The sequence below is a fragment of the Polypterus senegalus genome, chromosome 1 (genome assembly GCF_016835505.1).
Source record: "Polypterus senegalus isolate Bchr_013 chromosome 1, ASM1683550v1, whole genome shotgun sequence".
NCBI lineage: Eukaryota > Metazoa > Chordata > Cladistia > Polypteriformes > Polypteridae > Polypterus > Polypterus senegalus.
In genome coordinates this window covers 68,570,592-68,593,347 of record NC_053154.1, presented here as the reverse complement: position 1 = coordinate 68,593,347, position 22,756 = coordinate 68,570,592, and the positions used below count along the sequence as shown (strand labels likewise).

The 22,756-nt window shown below is 37.6% G+C and overlaps 1 protein-coding gene across 1 annotated transcript in view; it reads right to left on the bottom strand.

Moving 5' to 3' along the window:
* The window catches only part of LOC120527094 (polypeptide N-acetylgalactosaminyltransferase 18), a 776,032-nt gene that overhangs the window by 368,210 nt on the left and 385,066 nt on the right, over nucleotides 1-22,756 (bottom strand). The window contains exon 2 of the mRNA XM_039750177.1: nucleotides 11,209-11,401. Within this exon, the coding sequence (XP_039606111.1) occupies nucleotides 11,209-11,401 (193 nt within the window). The remainder of the gene's footprint in view (nucleotides 1-11,208; nucleotides 11,402-22,756) is intronic.

Genomic DNA, 22,756 nt, shown 5'->3' with positions numbered 1-22,756 from the left:
GCTTAAGAAAACTCCCCTGAAAGTCAGTAGATATCACTCTAAAGAAAGTTGTCAAACCTATTCTTCCTATCACATTCCTGATAAAAAATAGTTGTCCAATTGAGTTTGAGTCAGCCTTTCTATGTAGCACTCTTCACTGAGTAAAAGCACAAAACACAGTGCCTAGATATACAAATGGCCACAACAGTATAACCATCACCAAGTGTGCAGTAAAATGTACTGCAATAGACAGATTCATACATGTTGCCTAGAATGAAATACATGTCATGACAGCCGAAATCCATCTAAAAGAAGGTGTGTGCTTTGGCAACATAGGAAAGAAATCCAGTGGATAGCATTACTGGAGAGGGTTAAGTATTAGGTCAGGTACCCAAGGGTTGTCCACAAAACATATGGCTAACAAGTGATTATAGAAGTGTTAATTATTGTGGGTTATATAGTGCCATTCAAAATATTAAAAGTGGAAGTTGGGCCAGGGCAAAAAAAAATAAATAAATAAAACAAATAAAATAAATAAATAAAACAATAGCAATTGTTTTCTGTCAGGTTTTTTTTCCATGTAACTTCTAATTGTAGGAATAGCAAACCCTTCAACTCTGTTCTTCATTCAGTATTATTAATGGAACAAAATAGCTAATGTTGGGAGAGAAAAGGTAGCTACTGAGGAAGACAGAACAGCTAATGATATTTTTCTTGTAAAGCTGAATGTGTTGTGTAGATGCCCATTGGTGTTATTACTGACTTAGAAATCTTGTTTGTGCCAGGGTCTTATTCTTACTCGCATGGGGTAAGTAACATACAGTATAAAAATCACACCATTTTTGGGGGGATTATTCCTTTAAGGTGTCCATATGTTCCCTTTAGCCTGGTTGACCTGAGTGAAGGGCAAATGCAACAGCAGTTCGGTGACATGCAAATAAAAGACCATCTAACAAGAGTGATGAAACCAAAAATAGTAAAGAAGAAGATTAGAATTTTTAAGGTACGATCTACTAAAGTTTAAAAAGAGTATTAAAAATAGATGAGGAGAAGTCTAGAGAAGTTGTGGCAAATGGTAGAATTAACAATGTAGAAGAAGTATGGATATGGTTTAGAGTGGTTATTGTGAACTGTCCAAAGACAGTATATGTTATTGTGGAAAGAGGAAGTCAAATTAGTGGTACATATAAAATATTTTGGCAGATATTGATTAGCAAGGAATTGAACTGAAGATTATAAAAATGTAAAAAACAAAAGCAAAACATAGGTTGTGATATACAGTATGTTAAAAATAAGACATGAGGATAGATTATATACACTATGATCTCGGTCCTAAATTTGAAGAAATCTATTTTAATAAAGTCCTCAAAAGGTTTAGAAAGACCAAAGAAGCCCCATTAGAGTATACACATGACAAAGATGGAAAAATTATTGTATGATAAGAGATTTTCATGTAGAGGTGGAAAGAGCTGCTGGGATCACAACACAGCTAGAGAGAACCAGAGAAATGTGGAGGTAGAGGCAGGATGCCAGGAGGGTGAAATAAGATGGCCTTTCATACAGTTTGCTCCAGAAATACTCAGGTATATAAACAATAAACTCACATACTGTGTTCTTAACCTAGCTTGGAAACAAAAAAGAGAAAATCCCCAAGACTGGGAAGCAGTCATCATACTTCCAGTACTTAAGAAGGGTGAATGTAATCACTGCTTCATCTCCTGTTGAGTGTGACTGAGAACATATGTTCCAAAATCTTGGAAGAACTCACATTGAAGAGTCCCAGTATGACATCTCTGAGGAAGATAGAGGTAGAGGATAGTTTGATAGAGAGGATAAAGGTTGTGTACAGAGTTTGTTCAGCCTGCGGTACTCCACAGCTATAATTCAAGGCCCTATTTTGTCCTACAAGGAATGGGTTTCTTACTGCGTTCGCCCTGTCAAACCTGTAGTACAAAGTCTCCTCTTCACAGTAGAAACTGTGACTTGCTTCTTTGACCACTGTTAAGTTGGGCCTGAAGCTGTTGTGCTGTGAGGGGCCTGTCACATATGCTGATGACCCTCAGAAACTTGTCTTTGACTGGGTTGTGACTTTGGGTCTGCCAGATCTCTTCCTATCAAAATTTCTTCAAGTTTCCAAGTGCCTTCGGATTGTGTAGGACACCATACTCCTTGACACTTTGATTATTTTTGCAATTTTTCAAATAGAAAGTCTACACTTCTAAAGGTAATAGTGCTCCGTCTCATTTCATTTGTTAATTGCTGTTTTCTTTCAATTACCACTGGAATATTGTCCAAGTGCTACTTCAGAGGGTGTAGTAACAAAGTCTATTCCAACTCTTCTTCAAGACAGACAGGGTGTTTTTAAGTAATCAACAGAAGCTGGGACACCTGTGCAAATTGTTTGCTTCAACTTACAAGACTTAATTTACTTTAATTTACTTTAATGCAGAACATCTGTAGGTTGTAACCTATTAGATGTTCCCTGAAGAAGGATCATTTGTAATCTAATATCCATCCATCCATTATCTAACCCGCTGAATCCGAATACAGGGTCACGGGGGTCTGCTGGAGCCAATCCCAGCCAACACAGGGCACAAGGCAGGAACCAATCCTGGGCAGGGTGCCAACCCACCGCAGGACACACACAAACACACCCACACACCAAGGCCAATTTAGAATCGCCAATCCACCTAACCTGCATGTCTTTTGATTGTGGGAGGAAACCGGAGCGCCCGGAGGAAACCCACACAGACACGGGAGAACATGCAAACTCCACAGGGAGGACCCGGAAGCGAACCCGGGTCCCCTAACTGCGAGGCAGCAGCACTACCACTGCGCCACCGTGCCGCCCGTAATCTAATATTTCCTTTTTTTTTCAGTTTTTGCTCACCTAAACTTTAAATTTAAACCTCTGGCAGTTTGCTGTGTACCTTTTCACCATTTTAGGTTATTCATTGCATTTCATCTGATTAAATGTGAATAAAAACTGAAAAAACTGAGGTGTACTAAACATTTTGTGTGGTTCTGTATGTATATATACTGTATATATAAATTTACCTGACCAGGATGCCCATGTGGGCTTACAAAGGAAGAAAACTTGCACAAAGATGGCCACCCCCCAGGTTGAAGCATTGCCACGGATTCCCACAGGGCATCATGGGATTCGCAGTTTGTTGGTTCAATTCTGTTAGAGTTCCATGGGTGGCGCCAGGTGGTGCTACAGCGACTGGGGAGCTATACTTTATGGGGCTCCAGCCAAGTCGTGGGAACACCGGAAGTACTTCTGGGAATAATAAAAAAGGAGCTATCTTCCATAGCTCAGAGAGCCAGAGTCGGGAGGAAGGAGACAAAGCTTGCTGGGAGGAGTGGAGGAGGCACTGATAAAGAGAGAGAGAAAAGAAGAGAAAGGCAAAGAGTTGCTGTGTGCTTATTGCTGCACTTGTGTTGGTGGTGTGGGAAATTGAAAAGTGCCTAACACAATATATACTGTATATATACAGTATGTATATATATATATCTATATATATATATATATATATATATATATATATATATATATATATATATATATATATATATACTGTTGGTATATGTTCTTTTCTGAAATGCTGTGTTCCCCACAGCTTTTGTCTCATCGCATAGTAGTAAAACAGGATAAACTTTCAAAATCAATAAGCAAACAGATATTGCTAGCTAAGCAGAGGCAAGGTACACTACTCCAAAACGCAGAAGTACACCGACACAAACGGAGGCTAGTGCGTGAGTGAGGAGGGCCCTGCCCGCTCCCACTCCTGCAAATAGTTTTTCACACCACGTATATATATATATATATATATATATATATATATATATATATAGCCGTCCCCACTCTACCCCGAGGCTGATGCATGAGCAATTTGTCATTAATACACAGAGGGATTTTTTTGGGGGGACATTATATTTATCAATGGGGTGACCCAATCTGGTTTACAAAGGGAAATGGAAAGTAAACATGATAAAGGAAAGCCCTTGTTGGTTACTTTGTGAACTCATGAGTTTGGATATATCTGTATTAACAAATACGATTGCCAAAGGGGACGAACAAAGAGTACAGATCATGTTAAATTCTTTCCCCAACCCCAAAAAACCTAAAAAGTGTAATAGAAGGTCCAACTCCTGCAGTCTAAAACCTTCTCTGCATCTAGTGATATTAGCACATTGGAAAATAGTGAATTTAGAGCTGTATCATCATTATGAAGGAATACACAAATTGTCTGCAGCCTAATGATACAACTGGTCTGATCAGGATAAACTAATTTGTGGGTGACAGTTTGTAAATTTCAGGCCTGCAGCTTGGCACAGAAAACCATCCCATAAGTTGGGCAGTAGTTTGAACAGTCAGATGGCTTCTTTCATTGTTTTTAGATAGATAAAATGAAAGGAAAATTAATTGATTTTTCTATTGTAAAGAAGATAGCAACAGGAACTGTCCACAACAGACATAACTGAACACACACAGATAATATCTTAGAAGTGTGTTTTGCTGTATTAGAGTCCTTGATGACCCTATTCTCCCCTTTGATACTCTTTATTATGTAGACTTTAACAGAATGCCCCAAATCCCATATACTTATCTCACAGTTAGGTACTGTAGTTCAGCACTTTCTCCCCCTTCCCTTTTATGGTTACAATCTCATGCAATTAGACAATGTAAAAGAACACAGAGGAGTTTAAATTACACATTTATTGATGTACTACAGATAATATGTCCAAATATATGGAAGCAGAATCAAAATAGATGTGTTGATAAATTAATATTAATACAACTTAGATAACATGCTACCAGGTGGAATACTGTCTTATTTTGCTCCGTCATTTGTCCGTACATGGAGTGGCAGACAGTATAGCTCTTCTACATTGGTAAAGCTTTTAGAGATGACAGAAGAGAGAAGAGACTGAGGGGAGGGTGAGCCTTGTCTTATACTGGTCCAAATTCTTTGGTATACCTCTGGACCAATGAATGCATTTCATACCCGCTCTGCAGTTTAGCCTTTCTTCCAGTTGGTTGAGGGGTTGTAAGCTCTTACAAACTAAGCACCCCCTACACCTGGTCCACTTTGGTTAACTCACCCCCTCCTCACCACAAATGGCTCAATAAAAATGTTATTTGATCTAGTAGAGTCATAAATGTGTTAAAGCCACAACTGATTACACAGCCTTCAGCCCTACAAGACATACAAAATATTGATCAGCTTTATGCTAGATATTACTCATCTGTTTTACACTCCACCACAAGGTGGAAGTTAACTTAAAGGTGAGGTAGGCACCAGGAGAGGACAACATAACAATGTTACAGGCAGGAAGAGAAGGCTTATTGTAAATGATGCACACGCTGCGCAATAAAATCTATGAATAAAAAACAATGTCCACCAGATTGGGGTTAAGCCCTTACCATCCCACTGCACGGGATGAATGACAAAACAGAATGTAGTGATTAGCAGGGTATGAGTCTGTTGAGAATGAAGAGATCTGTGGATGATGATACAGTTCTTTCTTCATAATTTACCTGTATCTTTTTTCACACACAGTTCTCAGAAGGTTCATGCATGGGCACATTATTATTTGAGTAAAAAGTTCATTTCATTTTATGCAACACTTTCGGCCATGTTCACTAACTCTTCGTATCAAAAAATCAGAGTTGCTTTGCCTGTGAAAGTTTCCTTGTACAATTTATAGGAATGCAGCATGATAATCACACTAATGAAATGAACAATTATGACAAAAAAAAAGAATGTAATGGTGGTCATATTTTATACAGTATATAATTAAATGTTTTATTTTGACAATATCTGCATATTTGTTTATTTCTAAACACAATCCAGTTTTGAGCCAGGGAAGTCTGGAGATTAGGGTGCAAGGCTGGAAACAGCCCTGGACAGGACTCAGTGCCATTGCAGCATTCTGAGAGCGCTTCAGGCTATTAATTCATTTAGATGAAGCAGCAAGCAAATACAAGAAGGATGGTAGTAAATGACAGATAAAGAAGATGGCCAAGGCTATTAAATTATAACATTTCACAAATGTGCATACCAGTAATTTTAAACAGTGTATTGATCTGCATTGTTTTACATTAAAAAAATTACTTGGGTTAAAAAGCATCTCTTGGATTACATTACATTATTTCAGCATGTGTAGCACCAGAACATTGACCCATAACTCCATGAGGTAAAACATGGTGTTTTACAGACTTTTCTTCTTGTATAAAAAACAATATTCTCCTCCTCGGTGGAACTGTTTCCAGACATAATATAAATTGTAATATGCCATTACTCTGTTGATTCAAATTTCCTACAAATAAAATGTCATTCAAGAGTGGGGATTAAATGTGCAGTGTACAGATTGGCTTCTAATTGTTTTAAACACAGAAAAAAAGATTATATTCTGACAGTGCTTTGTAGAATTAAGAGATCTCTAAAGTAGAGAGCCCCACTAGGACTACTGGTCCTTTAAATTTATATGAATGACTTTAACCAAAATGCGGCACACAATGTTGTTAAATCTGTAGATGGCACTAAACTAACAAGGTTAGGAAATACCATGGAGTTGAATAAATTTCAACATCAGCATCTGATTGGGAATAATTTATTAGTATATAATCATAAAGCTAAAGCTACTTGACCCATTAATACACTAATAGTATATATAGGGTTTGTTTTTTCTCAATAAAATTTCCCTTTGGTGTTTTGTTTGTAAGGTGTGCCTATGGGCGCAATTGTTTCACCTATTTGTGAATAATTGTATGTTGCGATAATAGATTAGCTACAGCCATCTGTGGCACAAAAATCGGGTATGCTGTATGTTAAGTGAATGTTGTACTGACAATATCAGAATTTTACAAATGTTCTTGGATTTTCATTAACATAATCCACACACATGATAAAAACATCAACTGTATTTTGTTAGTTATGAATACAAAGACATACAACAGCAATGTTTTAGAAGTATAATCTCTAATGGCCTTCTCCAGTTAAGTATGCAGATGTGCTATATCTACTCTCCCCTGCTTGTTTCCATTTTATTTGCCCTGAACATAAATAGACAATCAGTTTTCTAAAATTGACATGCTCATCACCACCTTAAGAATTTTTTCAATCATGATTTCAGTTGAAAAGTCAGGAATACGTAACAACTAAGGAGGCTTTTGCACCTCATTAAGGTGGCCGTTGAAATCCAACAAAATTAGGTGGGGAACACCACACTCCAGACCACTGTAGAGAACATTGAAATTATTCACTGGGGCTGATGTTAAGCCCGTGCTAGTGCATTACAGCACTGAAAATGCCTGAAGCAACATATCTCTTGAATTGCAAAGCATGGAATGAGAATTTTAGCTTATTTATTCAGGTCTGAATAAAGCAATGCACTCCTAAACATCAAACCCATTCCTTTTTATTTACTCTGCACAGGGGTGAAGTTTAGGCAGCCTGTGCATTTTTCATGGTTTGAATATGTTAGACATGTATATATAGTGGGTGGGGTAAGTGATAGATAGATAGATAGATAGATAGATAGATAGATAGATAGATAGATAGATAGATAGATAGATAGATAGATAGATACTTTATTAATATTAATATCTAACCTGGACATATATTTAAGGTGACAAGTGGTTTTCATATCATAAAACATTCAAAATATATTATCTACTCCTTAGAAAACTGTGAGCTTGCAAGCTTTGCATGGTTGGAAGAATTCTCTTGGTTTTCATGTGATGTCGATATGCGAGTCTTTCCAAGGTACTGATGAAGTGCACTAAGCACAAGACTTTCTGTGAGAGGCCAAAGAAACGAGGAACAATCCCGGCCAGGCCAGCATGGACAGAGGACTTATGTCTTACTTTTAGCATTCTTGTACCTTTAAATTGTATAAAATGTGACTCTCAGACTTAACTGTAGGCTAAAATACACTGAAGGAAAACAAACCCACTTCAAATAAGCCATTTAAAAACCAAATAGCTATACTTACTTCATAATTCGACTCGCCCACAAAGGTTTGGAAAAGATGTTCAACAGGATAATTGTCTTGATATCATTTGAAAAGCCCACCTGCTGACATGCAGAGCACTCAGTATGCTAAACTAAGAGTCTTGCTGAGTGGTGTCATGTATGCATATTTCGATGGTTGTGTTTTGTTCAAGTTTTTCCTTTATCATTAGTGGTTATAATCTTACACCTTTGCTTTTGGTCTCTGCTAAAGACCCCTGCAGTAATTTCTACATATTTTGTTACCCTGAAAGGCTTGGTTTTCCTTAAGATGTTTTCTCCAGTCCTGCCTTGCATCCTGTGTTGGCTGGTATTGGCTCCAGCAGACCCCAGTGACCCTGTAGTTAGGATAAAGCAGGTTGGATAATGGATGGATGGATAGACGGATGGATGTTTTCTCCAGTGTGTCCAGATTTTGAGTAAGTGAAGCACAATCTGATTACTAATAAATTGCCAACAATTATTAATGACCAGATCACACACAGGGGACTTCTTACAAGACTTTCCTTCCAGATCCAACCAGACAGACCATTCAGCACTGACTTTGTCGTTCCACTGTCTCAAAATGACAAATATTGGCAATCCAGTAGTATATCTGAAAGCCAGGCCACCTTCTGCTTTTGATCCTTGTAAAGCATGAGATTTTAATACATGGCCTTTTTTGCCTTCCATATAAATGAACTAGTAATGGTATCAACCTTTTTAAAAAAGGATTTATTAATGATTATAGGAAAACTCCAAAACAGGAACAAAATGTTTATGGTGGATTTTGATTTTTAGCTTTATTAACTCTGCTTGCTGGAGAGGGGTGAAGAATTCTCTATCTATTGACTTCTTGTTTAGTGCTTCCCATTAGACAAACCTGTCCTTAAAAAGATCTTTAAGTATCCTAGTAGCTGTAATTCCCAGGCACTTAACCTATTCTGAAACAGGCAGTGCTTTTAATAATGGAAATATATTTCAAATACCTTACCATCTCCACAGTAAGACTAGAACACTGTTATTGATGTATCATGTATGCTCAGTTCTGGGTGATTATCTTTGAGATGAGCCCTTCTGTTTGTAGCAGGTTTGTCACCCAAAAATCAAGAATAGATATTTAATATTTCTGATTTATCATTTGAATATATCTGTTTAAAATTATAGAAGCTGCATGCATGTATATTATCATCTCACGTGCATGTCTCCAATCCATTCATGTATAGTTTTCACAAGAAATATATTTTAAACTTTCACATAACAGGAAAATGCATTTCAACATTGTTCTGTTCTTAAATACTATTAATAGTTCCACGTTAATTAAGTTTGGGGACAAACATGCTGTGACACTTCACGTTCCTTTCTTTTTTATATAAACTTGCAGAGCATTTTTGCAGCTCATGTCTGATTTTCACTTCGCATGGAGCTGAATTGTGCCATTCAGGCTGGGTGTGGGACAAATCACCCACATTATACTTGTAAACCCAAAATGTAATGTGATAAGAGATTTGAGCTGAGTTTAAATCTTTTCATTTTCTCTGTGTGAAAGGTGGAATGAGACCCATAAAGGAAAAATGTGTTTCTCTTTCATTATATTAGACCAGAGGTCCCCAACTCCGGTCCTGGAGGGCCACAGTGGCTGCAGGTTTTCTTTCTAACCCTTTCCTTAATTAGTGCCCTGTTTTTGCTGCTAATTAACTTCTACTGAATTAATTTTATTTGACTTGCTTTTAAAGACTCAGACCCCTTAATTGTTTCTTTTTCCTTAATTAGCAGTCAAAAAATAGTGAGATACACAATGAGCCAAAACATGACCAGCAAACTGTGTCCATCATATAATATCTGAAAATAAAGAAAGATAAAGGTCTCAAGAATACTGGTCTGCTCAGGTCAACAAAACATTTTAAAAGTGCTCTTAGAAATGAGAAAATCAACAATTTCAGAACTGTATGCTATTAAATAATGAGAGCAGCAACAAGCCATGGAATTAAAGAACGAGTTTAATTAACGACAAGACTTAGCTTCTAATTAAGAAACTGGTTGGAGTGAAATTGGTTGGAGTCTGAGGCCCTGACTTAGTTGGTCTTCTGTTGGCTCCCTCACTTCACATTTCATTTCTGTTTGGGAGCCATTTAAGGAAAGAAATGAAGCAATTCAGAGGAACAAAGAAGACATTCTAGGGAACAAATCTTAAAAAAACAAGTCATTTAAAATGAAAGGAAAAGGAGTTAATTAGTAACAAAAGCAGGTCACTAATTAAGAAAAGAGTTAGAATGAAAACCTGCCACCACTGGGACCCTCCAGGACCGGATTTGGGGACCCCTGTATTAGATTGTATGCATGAAGAATTTTAAATTTTATATTAATCAGATTTCCGGCATTCTTTTCAGTTGGTGGGGAAACAGTTTTTTGGAGCAGTTGATTCTCATTTGGCAATACTTGCAAAAGTAAAAATTTCATATTAAGTGATGCTTTATCTGCAACATGCTTAAAAGCTAAGTAAGCCCACATTTAACAGATTAACTGTTGTATAGGCCACTAATACAAGACTGCTTGCCTAACACTTTGTGGTGTGTTGAGGAAAATGTGGCATTTTTTTACTGTAAATGCCAACAACAAAATAAAAGTATTCAACTGTTATTCAGCAGAACCAAATGCTCACATTACAGTTAAAATGAAAAAACAAGTTTGTCTGAACTGCAGGCTGCCTCTCATATTTGCCAGCTGAGCCAATAATCACAAACATGAATGTGTTCAATCAAGACATCCTGAAAGCAAGATCCAGAACTCGGATATCCACGGCTACAGTGCTCCGTGTTTCCTAAACAACTGATAAACATCAGGACAATGCTGTATGGTACTTTAATTTGATTTGTTCCTGACAACAATAAAGGGCAAAAGTAAAAAATATTAAAAGTGTATCTAATTTAAGTAGTTTGTACTCATTTTAGCTATCACTTGGTACAGAAACCGGGATGCAATTTCTATAAATAAAATGCACAAACAAATAATAGAAAAATGAAATAATCAATATGCTCAGTTATCAGTATTGAAGCATAAATTGTGCAAGGATAGATTACTTTATATAGAAATAGTCTATTTATGGTAGAAAACGTGATTTGTTTTTTTTAACCATATATTTAAAATAAATAAAATGTTTAAAATGTCGAAAATGAATAAATTCAGAAATTTGGGGAAATGAAACAGCTATAGAATCTGTGTTACTTACCCCTCAGGTCTGAAATCGGGTATCGTTCTACCCAAAGGCAATCTGTCACTAAGAAAAGCATTATAGCCATAGTACTGGAATTTCTTCAGTGCAATTCTTCTGTTCTCTGGACTAAGGTCTTGCCCCCAGTGCTTAAATAAGGAGGAATCAGAAAAGGACTCTATGGCTTTCTCATCTGTCTTCTGTGGCACCTCTGCAAAAAATAATGGAGAAGAAATCATAATTTAGAAAAACAAGGCACACATATTGAATGAATTAGTGAAAAAATGTAGTTTCTATCAAAATCTTTTTTAATGCACTAAAACAAAAAGGAATTTGTCTTCATTTTCTATAGAATTAAGTATTTTTATTAAATCCTTTACATCAGAAAGCTGTTAAAGATCTGAGGGTAGCAACACCAATATTAACCAGCAAGGGGCACTCTCGGTTCCGACATGACTTAAGAATCAATATACAGTACATTAAATCAATGCTATTGGTTGTCTGTCTGTCTGTCACACAAAAACCTGCAAACCACCCGGCATTGAACCTTGATCTTGGCCTTAGTTGAGACCTTGTGATGTGACACATGCTCCTGTAGTAAAAAACAAAAAAAAAGCAGGCTACCTAAATTGGGTCCCGGATCCTTCTAACAGCAAACAGTGGCATAGTAGTGTGCCATGGCTGATAGGATAAGAGCATCAGTGTGGGCATGTGTCATGGCTGATAGGAAGAAAAAAAGTAGCAACATCTGCTGTACATGAAGCACACTGCACAGAGCGATCAGAAGTGTGTCAAACACGGAAAGCTAACTCTGCAAACTGACATCTGATTGGGTCTTTACTGCAGACCAGTCGTTTTTACTTCATAATTATACCATGAAAAACAACAAGATTTGCAACCTCAGCTTAGCGTCAAACCAAAAACAGGAGCTATTTTACTGACAATGTATGAGATACTGTATAATAAACAAAATAGAGAACCACTGAGCAGCTTGCTAACACTGTGGCCCATTACCATACCAGAGAGTGCACAGCATGAATTTAAAGAGGACCTTTCAGATGAATTCAGTGAAAAATAGGTGCATAAATCACCCATCTTTGAGGACCACAGGTCCTGTGATGAGTCATGTTAAGATTCTCATAACCACTGGAGGATAGTGTGTGCCAAACCCATGGGACTATTGGGGAGCAAAGCTAGCCTGGTACTCCTCAGTGCAACTCTGTGGTGTGGACAACATGCAAGAACATCTGGAACAGCTTGAGAGTTCTTCTCAAAAGCACCTTAAGAGTTTTGATTGGCCACTGGGTAACTCAAATGTACATTTGGAGGGTTATCCATAACTGATTTTGACCACAGTCTTAAAAAGACTCTTCTATCCAGTTTTCAATTTAGACTGGGGTTGCTGGGCCACTGAGGACAACGATTCACTACAGGAATGTATTATTAAATATTATTAATTATTAATAAAAATACATTTTTAATGAAAACATTCCCCCTTCTGTTATTAGCAGGGTCCCCTTAGTCATTTAGTTGGATTTGGGGTCAGCTATTTAGCACACCATAAAGTCAGCATATAGTGTGGAAGATGTCCTCTAGTTGTACCAGGCTTTGACCATAACATGTCTCTTTCTGCCAGTTAGAAGGGTAAATAATGACTTCAAAATATATGCAAAGAAATTTATAGGAAAAGCAAGATATGACTGCCATACCCCACAACAATCAATTTGTAGTCTTTGAAAAAACCTATGACCCTCATTTACAAAGTGACTATTGGTATGAACATAAATCTGAGTTCTGGACAAAGATCTGACTAGCAAGCATTTAATATAATGTAATTTCATCATCGGATAATAAATCTCATCTTCTGTAATGATATGCTTTATCTGAATGAAAGTAAAATGCACAAGAAGCATCTTATCTGGAAAGGACACTCCTTCAAACTACTTTATCACTGTGAAGAGTTCCTCATGAAAAGACACTAGGGAAAAAACAAAAGAAAATTCACTGAATTCTTAACTGAATATTTTAAGGAGATATGTGATACCAGGCATATTTTATTTGGTGGTTTTACCATTTTAGCTGTAATTAGATATGGACCAGTGACTTTATATGCAGGATTATTCATATATTGTAATTTCAGTAAATAACCTACTCCACATCTTAATGTCGTTCATTACAGACTGGTTAAGGGAGCACTCATTAATGAATATAAGAGTATAGACATCTTGAAAAGTGCCTGTTTATGACAGGCACTTTGGCTCAAGAAAGCATTGACAAAACCACAGTTGTCCCTACATGCATCATCTAGTTTACTGAGTCTAAAAATCACAAAATAGAGACCAGAGAACCAGAGAAATACAAGAACATTGACCTTTCAGTTTTCTAAATTTTCCTAATACTGTTAATTATGAAGTTACACCCAGTGATTAGACAATTAAACAATTGATTAAATTGCTGAAGATTCAAATAAAGGAAACATTTTGGAAGAGGTTGAACATAGAGGATGGTTCATGCACCAAGGCAATGACTCGGCACAGACCTCAGCTACTATTAACACATTTTTGGCTCAAAAAATATTTTTGCTTTACATCCTTTCAGATGACTATTCAATAAAAGGTGTCATTTTGTTTGGCTTTCCTCTGTTACTTTTGGGGAAATGCACCCCTGAGTGACTTTGACAAGGGCCAGACTGTGATGGCTTGTGTGGAAGAATAAGTTTAGGGTAACATAGCATTCATCTTAAAGAAATAGCATAAAGGCTTAATAAATGTCAGAAACCTGTTCAGGCACACCAGGAAACCAGGTAAAGGTCAAGTGAACAACAAAATGTACACTGAAATATAAGAGTTGGTTTAGTAAAAATCCTGAGATGGTCAAATAAAGAATGTACCAGAAGAAAGGTTGTTGTAATATACAAAATGCACAGAAGGATGTCTAAGCGATGACTAAGAAATGAGCAGATGTCCTGTAAACAATGAGAATGGATAGTTGTTATACGCACAGAAATTTCAAGGGTGGTAGCTCCTCTCAAAAGGCATAAGAAGAACAAGAATATACTATAATAGACTTTTATTTTATATAAATCATTTGGTTGTAAACCAATGAACCAACCAGAGTAAAATGTATGCATTAATTGACACAGTATGTAAATTCAACAGTTTATAAAGTTAACCTCTATTCTTTGTTTCTCTGACCATTCTGTAACAGACTGCTTTTGAAGAATGCTCCATCTAAGGCATTTTGCTGAGGAGTAATTAAAAGACACAATGATCAGCTTTTCTCCTGTTTGATTACTGAACTGTCTTGTTAGAGGATGTTTCTTTCTTTAATAAGATGTTAAATTTCTACCACTTGACAAGTGGGTCAGAGTAACTCCACAACAGTAGGTCTTGTATGTTGTGCTTGCTATGCAGTGGTTAGTACCTACCAAAGCAGCCCAAGAAACAACAGCTATTAAATCAGCAAACGGTTCATGGCATCCAAGGTTCATTAATGGACGGGGCCTGTCTGGCCTGACCCTACAGAAAAGCTACAGCAGAACAAACTGTTGAAAAATGTAAAATGTAAAAAATGTGCAGAACACAGTGCAACGCAGTTTGCTGTGAATGGGAGGGTGACATAGGTGCAGAATGGTCAGGGTGCCCATGCTGACCCCAGTCCACCATTGAAAGCTCCTACAATGGGTATTTGAGCATCAGAACTGGAAGACGATGGCCTGGTCTGGTGAATCACGTGTTCTTTTAGAGCATGTGGACAGCATCATTTACCTGAGGAAGAGATGGCAGCTGGATGCACTATGGAAAGAAGGCAAACCAGTGGAGGCAGTGTGATGCTCTGGGCAATGTTCTGCTGGGGAACCTTGGGTCCTGGCATTCATGTGGATGTTACATTGACATATACCACCTACCTAAAGATTGTTGCAGACTACATACTTCATGGCAATTATATTCTTTGATGGCAATGTACTCTTTCAGGAGGTTAATGCGCTTGCTCAAGAATGGTTTGAGGAACATGACAAAGAGTTCAGGGTGTTGGCTTGGCCTCCAGAGCTTAATCTGTTTGGGCATTTGTGGAATGTGCTGGAAAAAACAAGTCTGATCTATGGAGGTCCCTCCATGCAACTTTCAGTACTTAAAGGACCTGCTGCTAACGCCTTGGTGCCTGATAACACAGGACACCTTCAGAGGTCTCGTGAAATCCATCCCTTGATGGGTCAGAGCTGTTTTGGCGGCCCAAGGAGGACCCACACAATATTAGGCTGGTGGTTTTAATGTTGTGGGCTGATGGGTGTATAATGGGAAAATGCCTACTAGTGCCACTCCTCACCTAGAGTAATGCCAAATAAGTTCACAGATAGTTATAGAAAGTGTGATTTGTAAGCCAAAATTTCTCATTGGGTTTAATTATATGTATTTCATTTCTGACTTCCTCTTGATCCCCAGTTCACTTCAGCAATAGTATACAATGGCTCTCGGGACTCCAGCAAATATATAAGAGACTTTTATTTAGCAGAGGCATCTAAGAAGCATATCATGCAAGAAGTTAATCCTGCCCTATAATCACAGATGTGCTAACAATTCTTTGTTCACACAAAGTTTTTCTAAATATGAATATATAAGAACTTTTTAGGATATAGCTGATAGAATGTAAATCTTTGGCAAGCGCATGTTCTTATAAGGTAAGGTAGGATGATCTAAACCTTAGTAATGAGATGTATACATGGTGGATAGACTTAAGGTAATTCTTGAGAAGCCCTAGCAAGCTTTAAAGCAGATCCACAAAAGTCAGTATAAGGCGCATTCCTAGCAATCTTATGGCTCTCTTTCAAGTATACGTTCAGGACAGCTGCATCCTTTAGAACAATTGTTGCTTATTTAATATATTTATAAGGCCTTGTGAGCCCTGGATGCTAAACTTATGAAAATGATTTTCCCCAACAAGGTTTAGCAATTTTCCACCTCCCAAAGTATTATACAAGTACCAACCTTCCTAGTCTTTTCTGTTACTCCAAATCCTGTACTTTTGTCCTCCGTAACAGTAAGCCTTGTGCCAAGTTAAATTCCAATATACTACACTAACTTTAGCAATGGTATGGAGAAGCCTTTAAGCTCTGAATCACTTTTGAGGAAGGGGCAGAATTATATCGTTGAAGGACAAAAACTTCATAGCACACTGTGATGTCCTGATGTCTACACCTCTGGGTATCCTGTAAATCTGATGAGACTTCATGCTGTTGTAGGCTGTCACCTTCTGTGATGGCCTCCTACTGGCTCACCAGGACCGCTCCATTGCTATGGTGCCTTTACAGTATTTACAAATTTTACTGTATATATAATTTGGTTGTGACAAATACACTTTGATTTGATGTAACATTTGGCATTGTTAGCCTGACACTGAGATACAGTGTAGGGGCAGCATAGGCCCACCCTCTGCCCCCTCTCTAAACTTTTGGGCCTTGATAGATCCCATACTTTTGAAAACCCAACCACTCCTAAATAAAAAAGTAGTTTGAAGAAAACAGATTTTTTTAACTCTACACTGAGACTGTCACAAAGCTCTTCACAATGAACAGACCGTTAAGTTTACTTTCTATTCAAACTACAGACTTCTAGACACAATTTTTTGCAATAAAACTATCAAAAAGATATCCATTATGAGATGTGTATTCACATTTTCAAAGAGAATGTTGTTATCAAAGAGATTAGTAGGGAGATTACATTACTCACCAATTTCAGATTGAATTTAAGAAGGCCATGATGTGAATTGTGAATTGTGACTGGCAGTCTGTTATCTTCGACTCTGAGGCTTAGGCCTCTTGTGTGGTTCCTCTGGGTATAAGGTAAAATGAAGTTAGCCTTCCATAGACAGTCCTTAAGGATGTTTTAGTATATTTGTTTGTTTTTTTTTAAATCATCACTGTACGAGTCTATGTCTGCTGTTTCGACTACACGATTATGTAAAGAGTCATCCACAAAGCTTCAAGTTATTACATTATGTATGTCAATGGTTTATTCATATTTATGTACACAAGAGCACACACAGCACCAGACATGGGAGACCTAAGTTACCGATCGGTGTTGCTTATCAAAATTAATAAATGTTAAAGTCGAACACATGTGACACATGTTAGTGTCCTTTTACTGATGAAGAATTGCTGCATGGTGTTTCCTGGATGGGAGTCTGCATTGAACTCAGATTTGGATTTTCCTTTGAGACATCGATAGAGATAGAAATTAGCTGTGATAACACAAAAGGAAATTATCATCTAATTTTAGCAGATTTTATCCAGTGGCTAGCGTTTATAATGCAACAGTCCAAATCATACAAAAAATACAACATAAAGGAAATTCTGTATGGAGGCACAGTGATTGTTCTGCTCCATCGCACCTGTGGAGTAAGGAGACCCCTTGCATGGGTTTCCTCCAGGAGGTCAGGTTTCCTCCTACAGTCCAAAGTCATGCAGGTTATGTAGACTGGTGATGCTAAATTGTCCTGTGTGTGTGTGTTTACCCTGTAAAGGACTGGCACCGTATTCTGGGGATTGTTCCTTCCTTGTGCCCTATGCTTGCTGGAATAGGTTCCAGCCACACTTGACTAAGTGGGCTTAGAAAATGGTATGGTATGGATCTTCTGTACACCAAGGTCATCTGAAAGGCATGCAGTTTAGGTTTCCCAAATTTCTAAATTTGCCTTGTGTGAGTGTCGACATGTGTGCAAGTTTGGACTCAATGGACTGGCCCTCCTGCCTTGTCCCCAACATGCCTGAGAACCCTGATTTGGATCGAGCAAGGTTTTAAAATTTTTAATTAAGTTATCAAAACGTAAATGACAGATTATTTAAAACTTCTGGAATAAATCAAAGTCATCTAGTTATATGAGTACTGTCACTGATATTAACAAATAGCTCTTGTGCATGTTAAAGTCAACTCATTGGGGACTTTTCATTTGTCATATCAATGATTTCTTTTCCAACAGTAGAATGCATCAGGCTTTGGTTAACTTTTTTAGATATCTTCCATTTTTTACCCCCAAGGAGAAAAATGTATGTGTCTGGAAAATTTGTATACTGTATATACATACAGCTATAATTCTGGCATTAAATACTTAAAACAAGAAGTGAAAATACAAGGTACGTTTTTTGAAAAATCAGCAATGTGACCTCATTGTATTTCCCATCATGTTGTCTTTGAACTGATCTTTAATTTATAGAGATTATCAAGCCAACAACCATTCTCATTAACCATTCTCTGAAAGCACTTCTTTCATTGCAAAATGACAGGAAGTCAAGGTAAGCTTACAGTATCTGGTAGTAGGGAAGCATCTACACGGAAGGGATGCCAGTTTACATGACATTTACAAATAAACTCCATTGTTAAGGCTGAAGTAATTAAATATAATTTAAATCTTGTTAAAGAAGCAAAATGTTTACAGTTGAAAAGAAATCAAGAATAAACATACATGATACAGAGCTGACCTCATTGTTAAGTTAACTGGAGAATCATTACTTTTAATTCTATACCAGGGGTCTCCAACTCCAGTCCTGAAGAGCTACTGTGGCTGCAGGTTTTCACTCTAACGTTTTTCTTAATTAGTGACCAGATTTTGCTGCTATCTAACTCTTTGCCTTCATTTTAATTGATGCACAACTTAAGGCTCAGGCCCCTTAATTATTTCTTTATTCTTTAATTAGCAACCAAACAATATTAAGACACAAAATGAACCAACACATAAACAACAACTTGTGTCCATCACACAATAACTGAAAATGAACAAAGGTGAAGGCCTCAGTAATGTTGATCTGCTCAGGTCTACAAAACATTTTGACAGCGCTCTTAAAAAAGAAAATCGGCAGTTTTGGAAATGTCTGCCATGTACGTCATGGAATTAAATAACGGGTTTAATTAGCAACGAGAATTGGCTTCAAATTAAGAAACTAAAGTGAAGTTGGTTGGAGTTTGGACCCCAACTCAGTTGGTCATCTGTTGGCTCACTTCACATCAAATTTGTGTTTAGGTGCTGTTTAAGGAAAAAAGAATCAATTCAGTGGTCAGAGTCTCAAGAAAAGGGAAATAGTTAATTAGCAGCAAAAACTGGCCACTAATTAAGAAAAGAGTTAGAATGAAAAATTGCAGCCACAGTAGCTCTCCAGGGGACTCATGTATAAACGGTGCGTACGCACAGAAATGTTGCGTAAGAACTTTTCCACGTTCAAATCGCGATGTATAAAGCCTACACTTGGCGTAAAGCCATGCACATTTCCACAGTTCTCCGTTCGGTTTTGCAGACAGGCAGCACCCAGCGTCAAAGCAATGCTACTGTTTCTGTGTGGTTACTCCTTATTTTCCTGACGCAGCTTTATAAATACACTGGGACTAACCGCATATTGTTTATTAGTGTAATGCATCTGATTGTAATTAACTCGTAACAATATAATGGTCCAGGGAATAGCCATAGTATTCCAAATACCATAACTGCTTTAGCGTTGTTACTCTCACTTCTCCTCCTTTTTCTTCTATTAGCTGCTCCCATTAGGAGTTGCCACAGCGGATCATCTTTTTCCATATTACTCTCACTGCACGACTCGGAGTATTTATATCACTGTATCTGAGTGTGAATCACAGCAGCAGCTGATCGGAAAGAGAATTATCGGTATACAGCTTTAAGGACACGCTACCTCAGCCACTGCAAAATGTTTTAAAGCCTTTCCTGTACGGATCTTGCGGTTTAGAAACAGTTTCATCCCAAGAACTTTAAATGCAGTCAATCAATTGCACCTTGTAGAACTGTTAGTACTTATAAGTACAATTACCTCACTGTAAACTTGCACTACAGTTATAATATCTCACAACCTGCGCCACTTTACATATGATGACGATATCATTTTTAAGATGAAATGCAGCAAAATATGTTTATTATATTATACAGATAAAACTTTAACTTCATTTAAATAATCTATATTCTTTTTTTAAGGTGGACAATCATCAACACACTATTTCATGTTCATGTCAATCGTTCACAGTTCACACCTGCCATTAATGTAACTAGATGAGTGAGCATGCCTTTAGGGAAATGGCAACTTCAAGCGGAACTTCAGAAATCAAAGAAAATTCGGTTATTTCTTTAATGAAACGCTCCTTCATAAATCTTTCACTTGAAGTATAAAAAGAAGATAAAAAAGCTTGGACTGGACTGACGTGGCTTAAGAATTCATCAGCAGGCAAGTGATTGAGGACAAGCAGATAGATAGATAGATAGATAGATAGATAGATAGATAGATAGATAGATAGATAGATAGATAGATAGATAGATAGATAGATAGATAGATAGATAGATAGATAGATAGATAGATAGATAGATAGATAGATAGATACTTTATTAATCCCCAAGGGGAAATTCACATTTATTTCTGTCTGCTCTAACTGTGCTAAGCCCTGACATTTTTCACCAGTGCAGCCAGTTCGTTGATCTTATTTGGTAGTGAGTTCACATTTCTCAGGAACACAGAAGGCACCAAAGGCTTGTATTGCCACTTCCTCGTTAGGCCGCTTCGCCTTTAGCCGGCTCTGCTGCCACGATACCGCCTTCTTACCTCATCAGGTAAATAGGGAACCACACTGGCATGGGCCTTTGTTCTCAATGCTAGAAGTTGACAACCTGAATAGACGAGTCTCGGCGTGTAAAAATCCATGTATAAGTAGTAAAAAGTGTCCAGGAAACAAATCCACATAAAGGAAAGTGGTAGGAGTGATCAGAGAGATAGAGAAAAAGGTAGAAATATAAAGTTGTACATGGAGCTTCTGGAAAGGGTGCCACTCACAGTGGCATCTAACTGACAAACATGCAGAATTACCAGAAAGATAGTCAGTCAGTCAGTCATTGTCCAACCTGCTATATCCTAACACAGAGTTACGGGGGTCTGCTGGAGCCAATCCCAGCCAACACAAGGTGCAAGGCAGGAACAAATCCCTGGGCAGGGCGCCAGCCCACCGCAGGGCACACACACACACACCAAGCACACACTAAAGACAATTTAGGATCGCCAATGCACCTAACCTGCATGTCCTTGGACTGTGGGAGAAAACCGGAGTACCTGGAGGAAACTCCACACAGGGAGGAACCGGGAAGTGAACCCAGCAGATAGACAGATAGATAGATGTGAAAGGCACTATATAATAGATAGATGTGAAAGGCGCTATAAAGAAGTTCCGCTTCAGTTTGTCCCCACAAAAACTGCACCTCTGCCCAAATTTTTTTCACCAGCCGCCACTGATCCAACTGCTGAAATAGGCTAAGCCCCTTTGACAATGGTGAGTGCATTAATTGGGCTCAGTACTGGAGGGATGGAGGGAAGTAAAAGTAAACTTGATTAGTACCAATAAAAAGATATGCTGATTTATAGACTCCTCCGTAATTGAACTAAGTATACCTGTATATTGGTAGGGAAACTTATTGATCTATCCATTTTAATAATCATTACTTTTAAATCAAATGATTCTTTTAGACATGTTAAGTTATTTCAAAATATATATTTTTATACAACTGAAGCACAGGCAGCTTAAGCAAAATACAAAGTCATTAACCTGTTGTGTTTCAGAGCCCCCAGAATCCACGCCAGTACCCTGCACTCTTCATTATTGTAATGCAGGGGTGAGCAGTGTCGGTCCTGGAGGGCCACTGTGGCTACATGTTTTTGTTTCAGCCCAGTTGCTTAATTAGAAAACAATTCTTGCTAATAACAGATCTTACTTAATTTTATGGTTTATTAGTGTTTTAATTCTGCAATGTCAGGTCGTTCTTATATTGTAGAGTTTTTTCCTTCCTAATGATATCATCCAAATTACAGAAACCTGAAACAGAATAGCAATTCTTTTTTTCTCTTCAGTTTCCTTTCAAGTATTTTATTAAACCAAACAGTGCAGGATGAATACAGACAGGTGTACCTGGAAACAAATTAGATGGAAAATTGATGATTTTCCCTTGTCTTTTGCATCTTATTGCTAATAAGAACCCATTAAATTCAGTAAAATAAGTCTAAAATATGCAATTATGATTGGAAATCTTAACTAGCAAGACAACTAAAATGAAGCAGAAAAATGTCACTTGAGCAATAAGTGCTTCATCAGCAAGAATTGACTTCTCATTAAGAAATCGGCTTGGAACAAAAACCTGCCACCACTGCAGTCCTCCAGGACCCCCTTGTTGTGATATAAGCACTCAGTATTTCTTGATCGGCATTCAATGTGAATATTACTGAATGACTTTTTCTTTTGGTCTTTTAGGCATCAAACAAGGATTGTCTTTGAATGTGTAACTCCTGTGGATTCTTTGTAGTGTATTTCTATTTGATATCTTTCATCCTCCTGCACTGAAACTCCCCCTGTTTTATTTAAGTTGAATTTGATCATCAGTCCTAGTAAATTACTTAAGGTGTATGGTGGCGGGTGTGAATCCTGGCCTGGACACTGCCAACGTGGAGTTTGTGAGTATACCCATGTCTGCATAATTTTACTCTGGAATCTCCTGTTTTCTTTTCACATCCTGAAAGACATACATAGCAGTTTGAGTT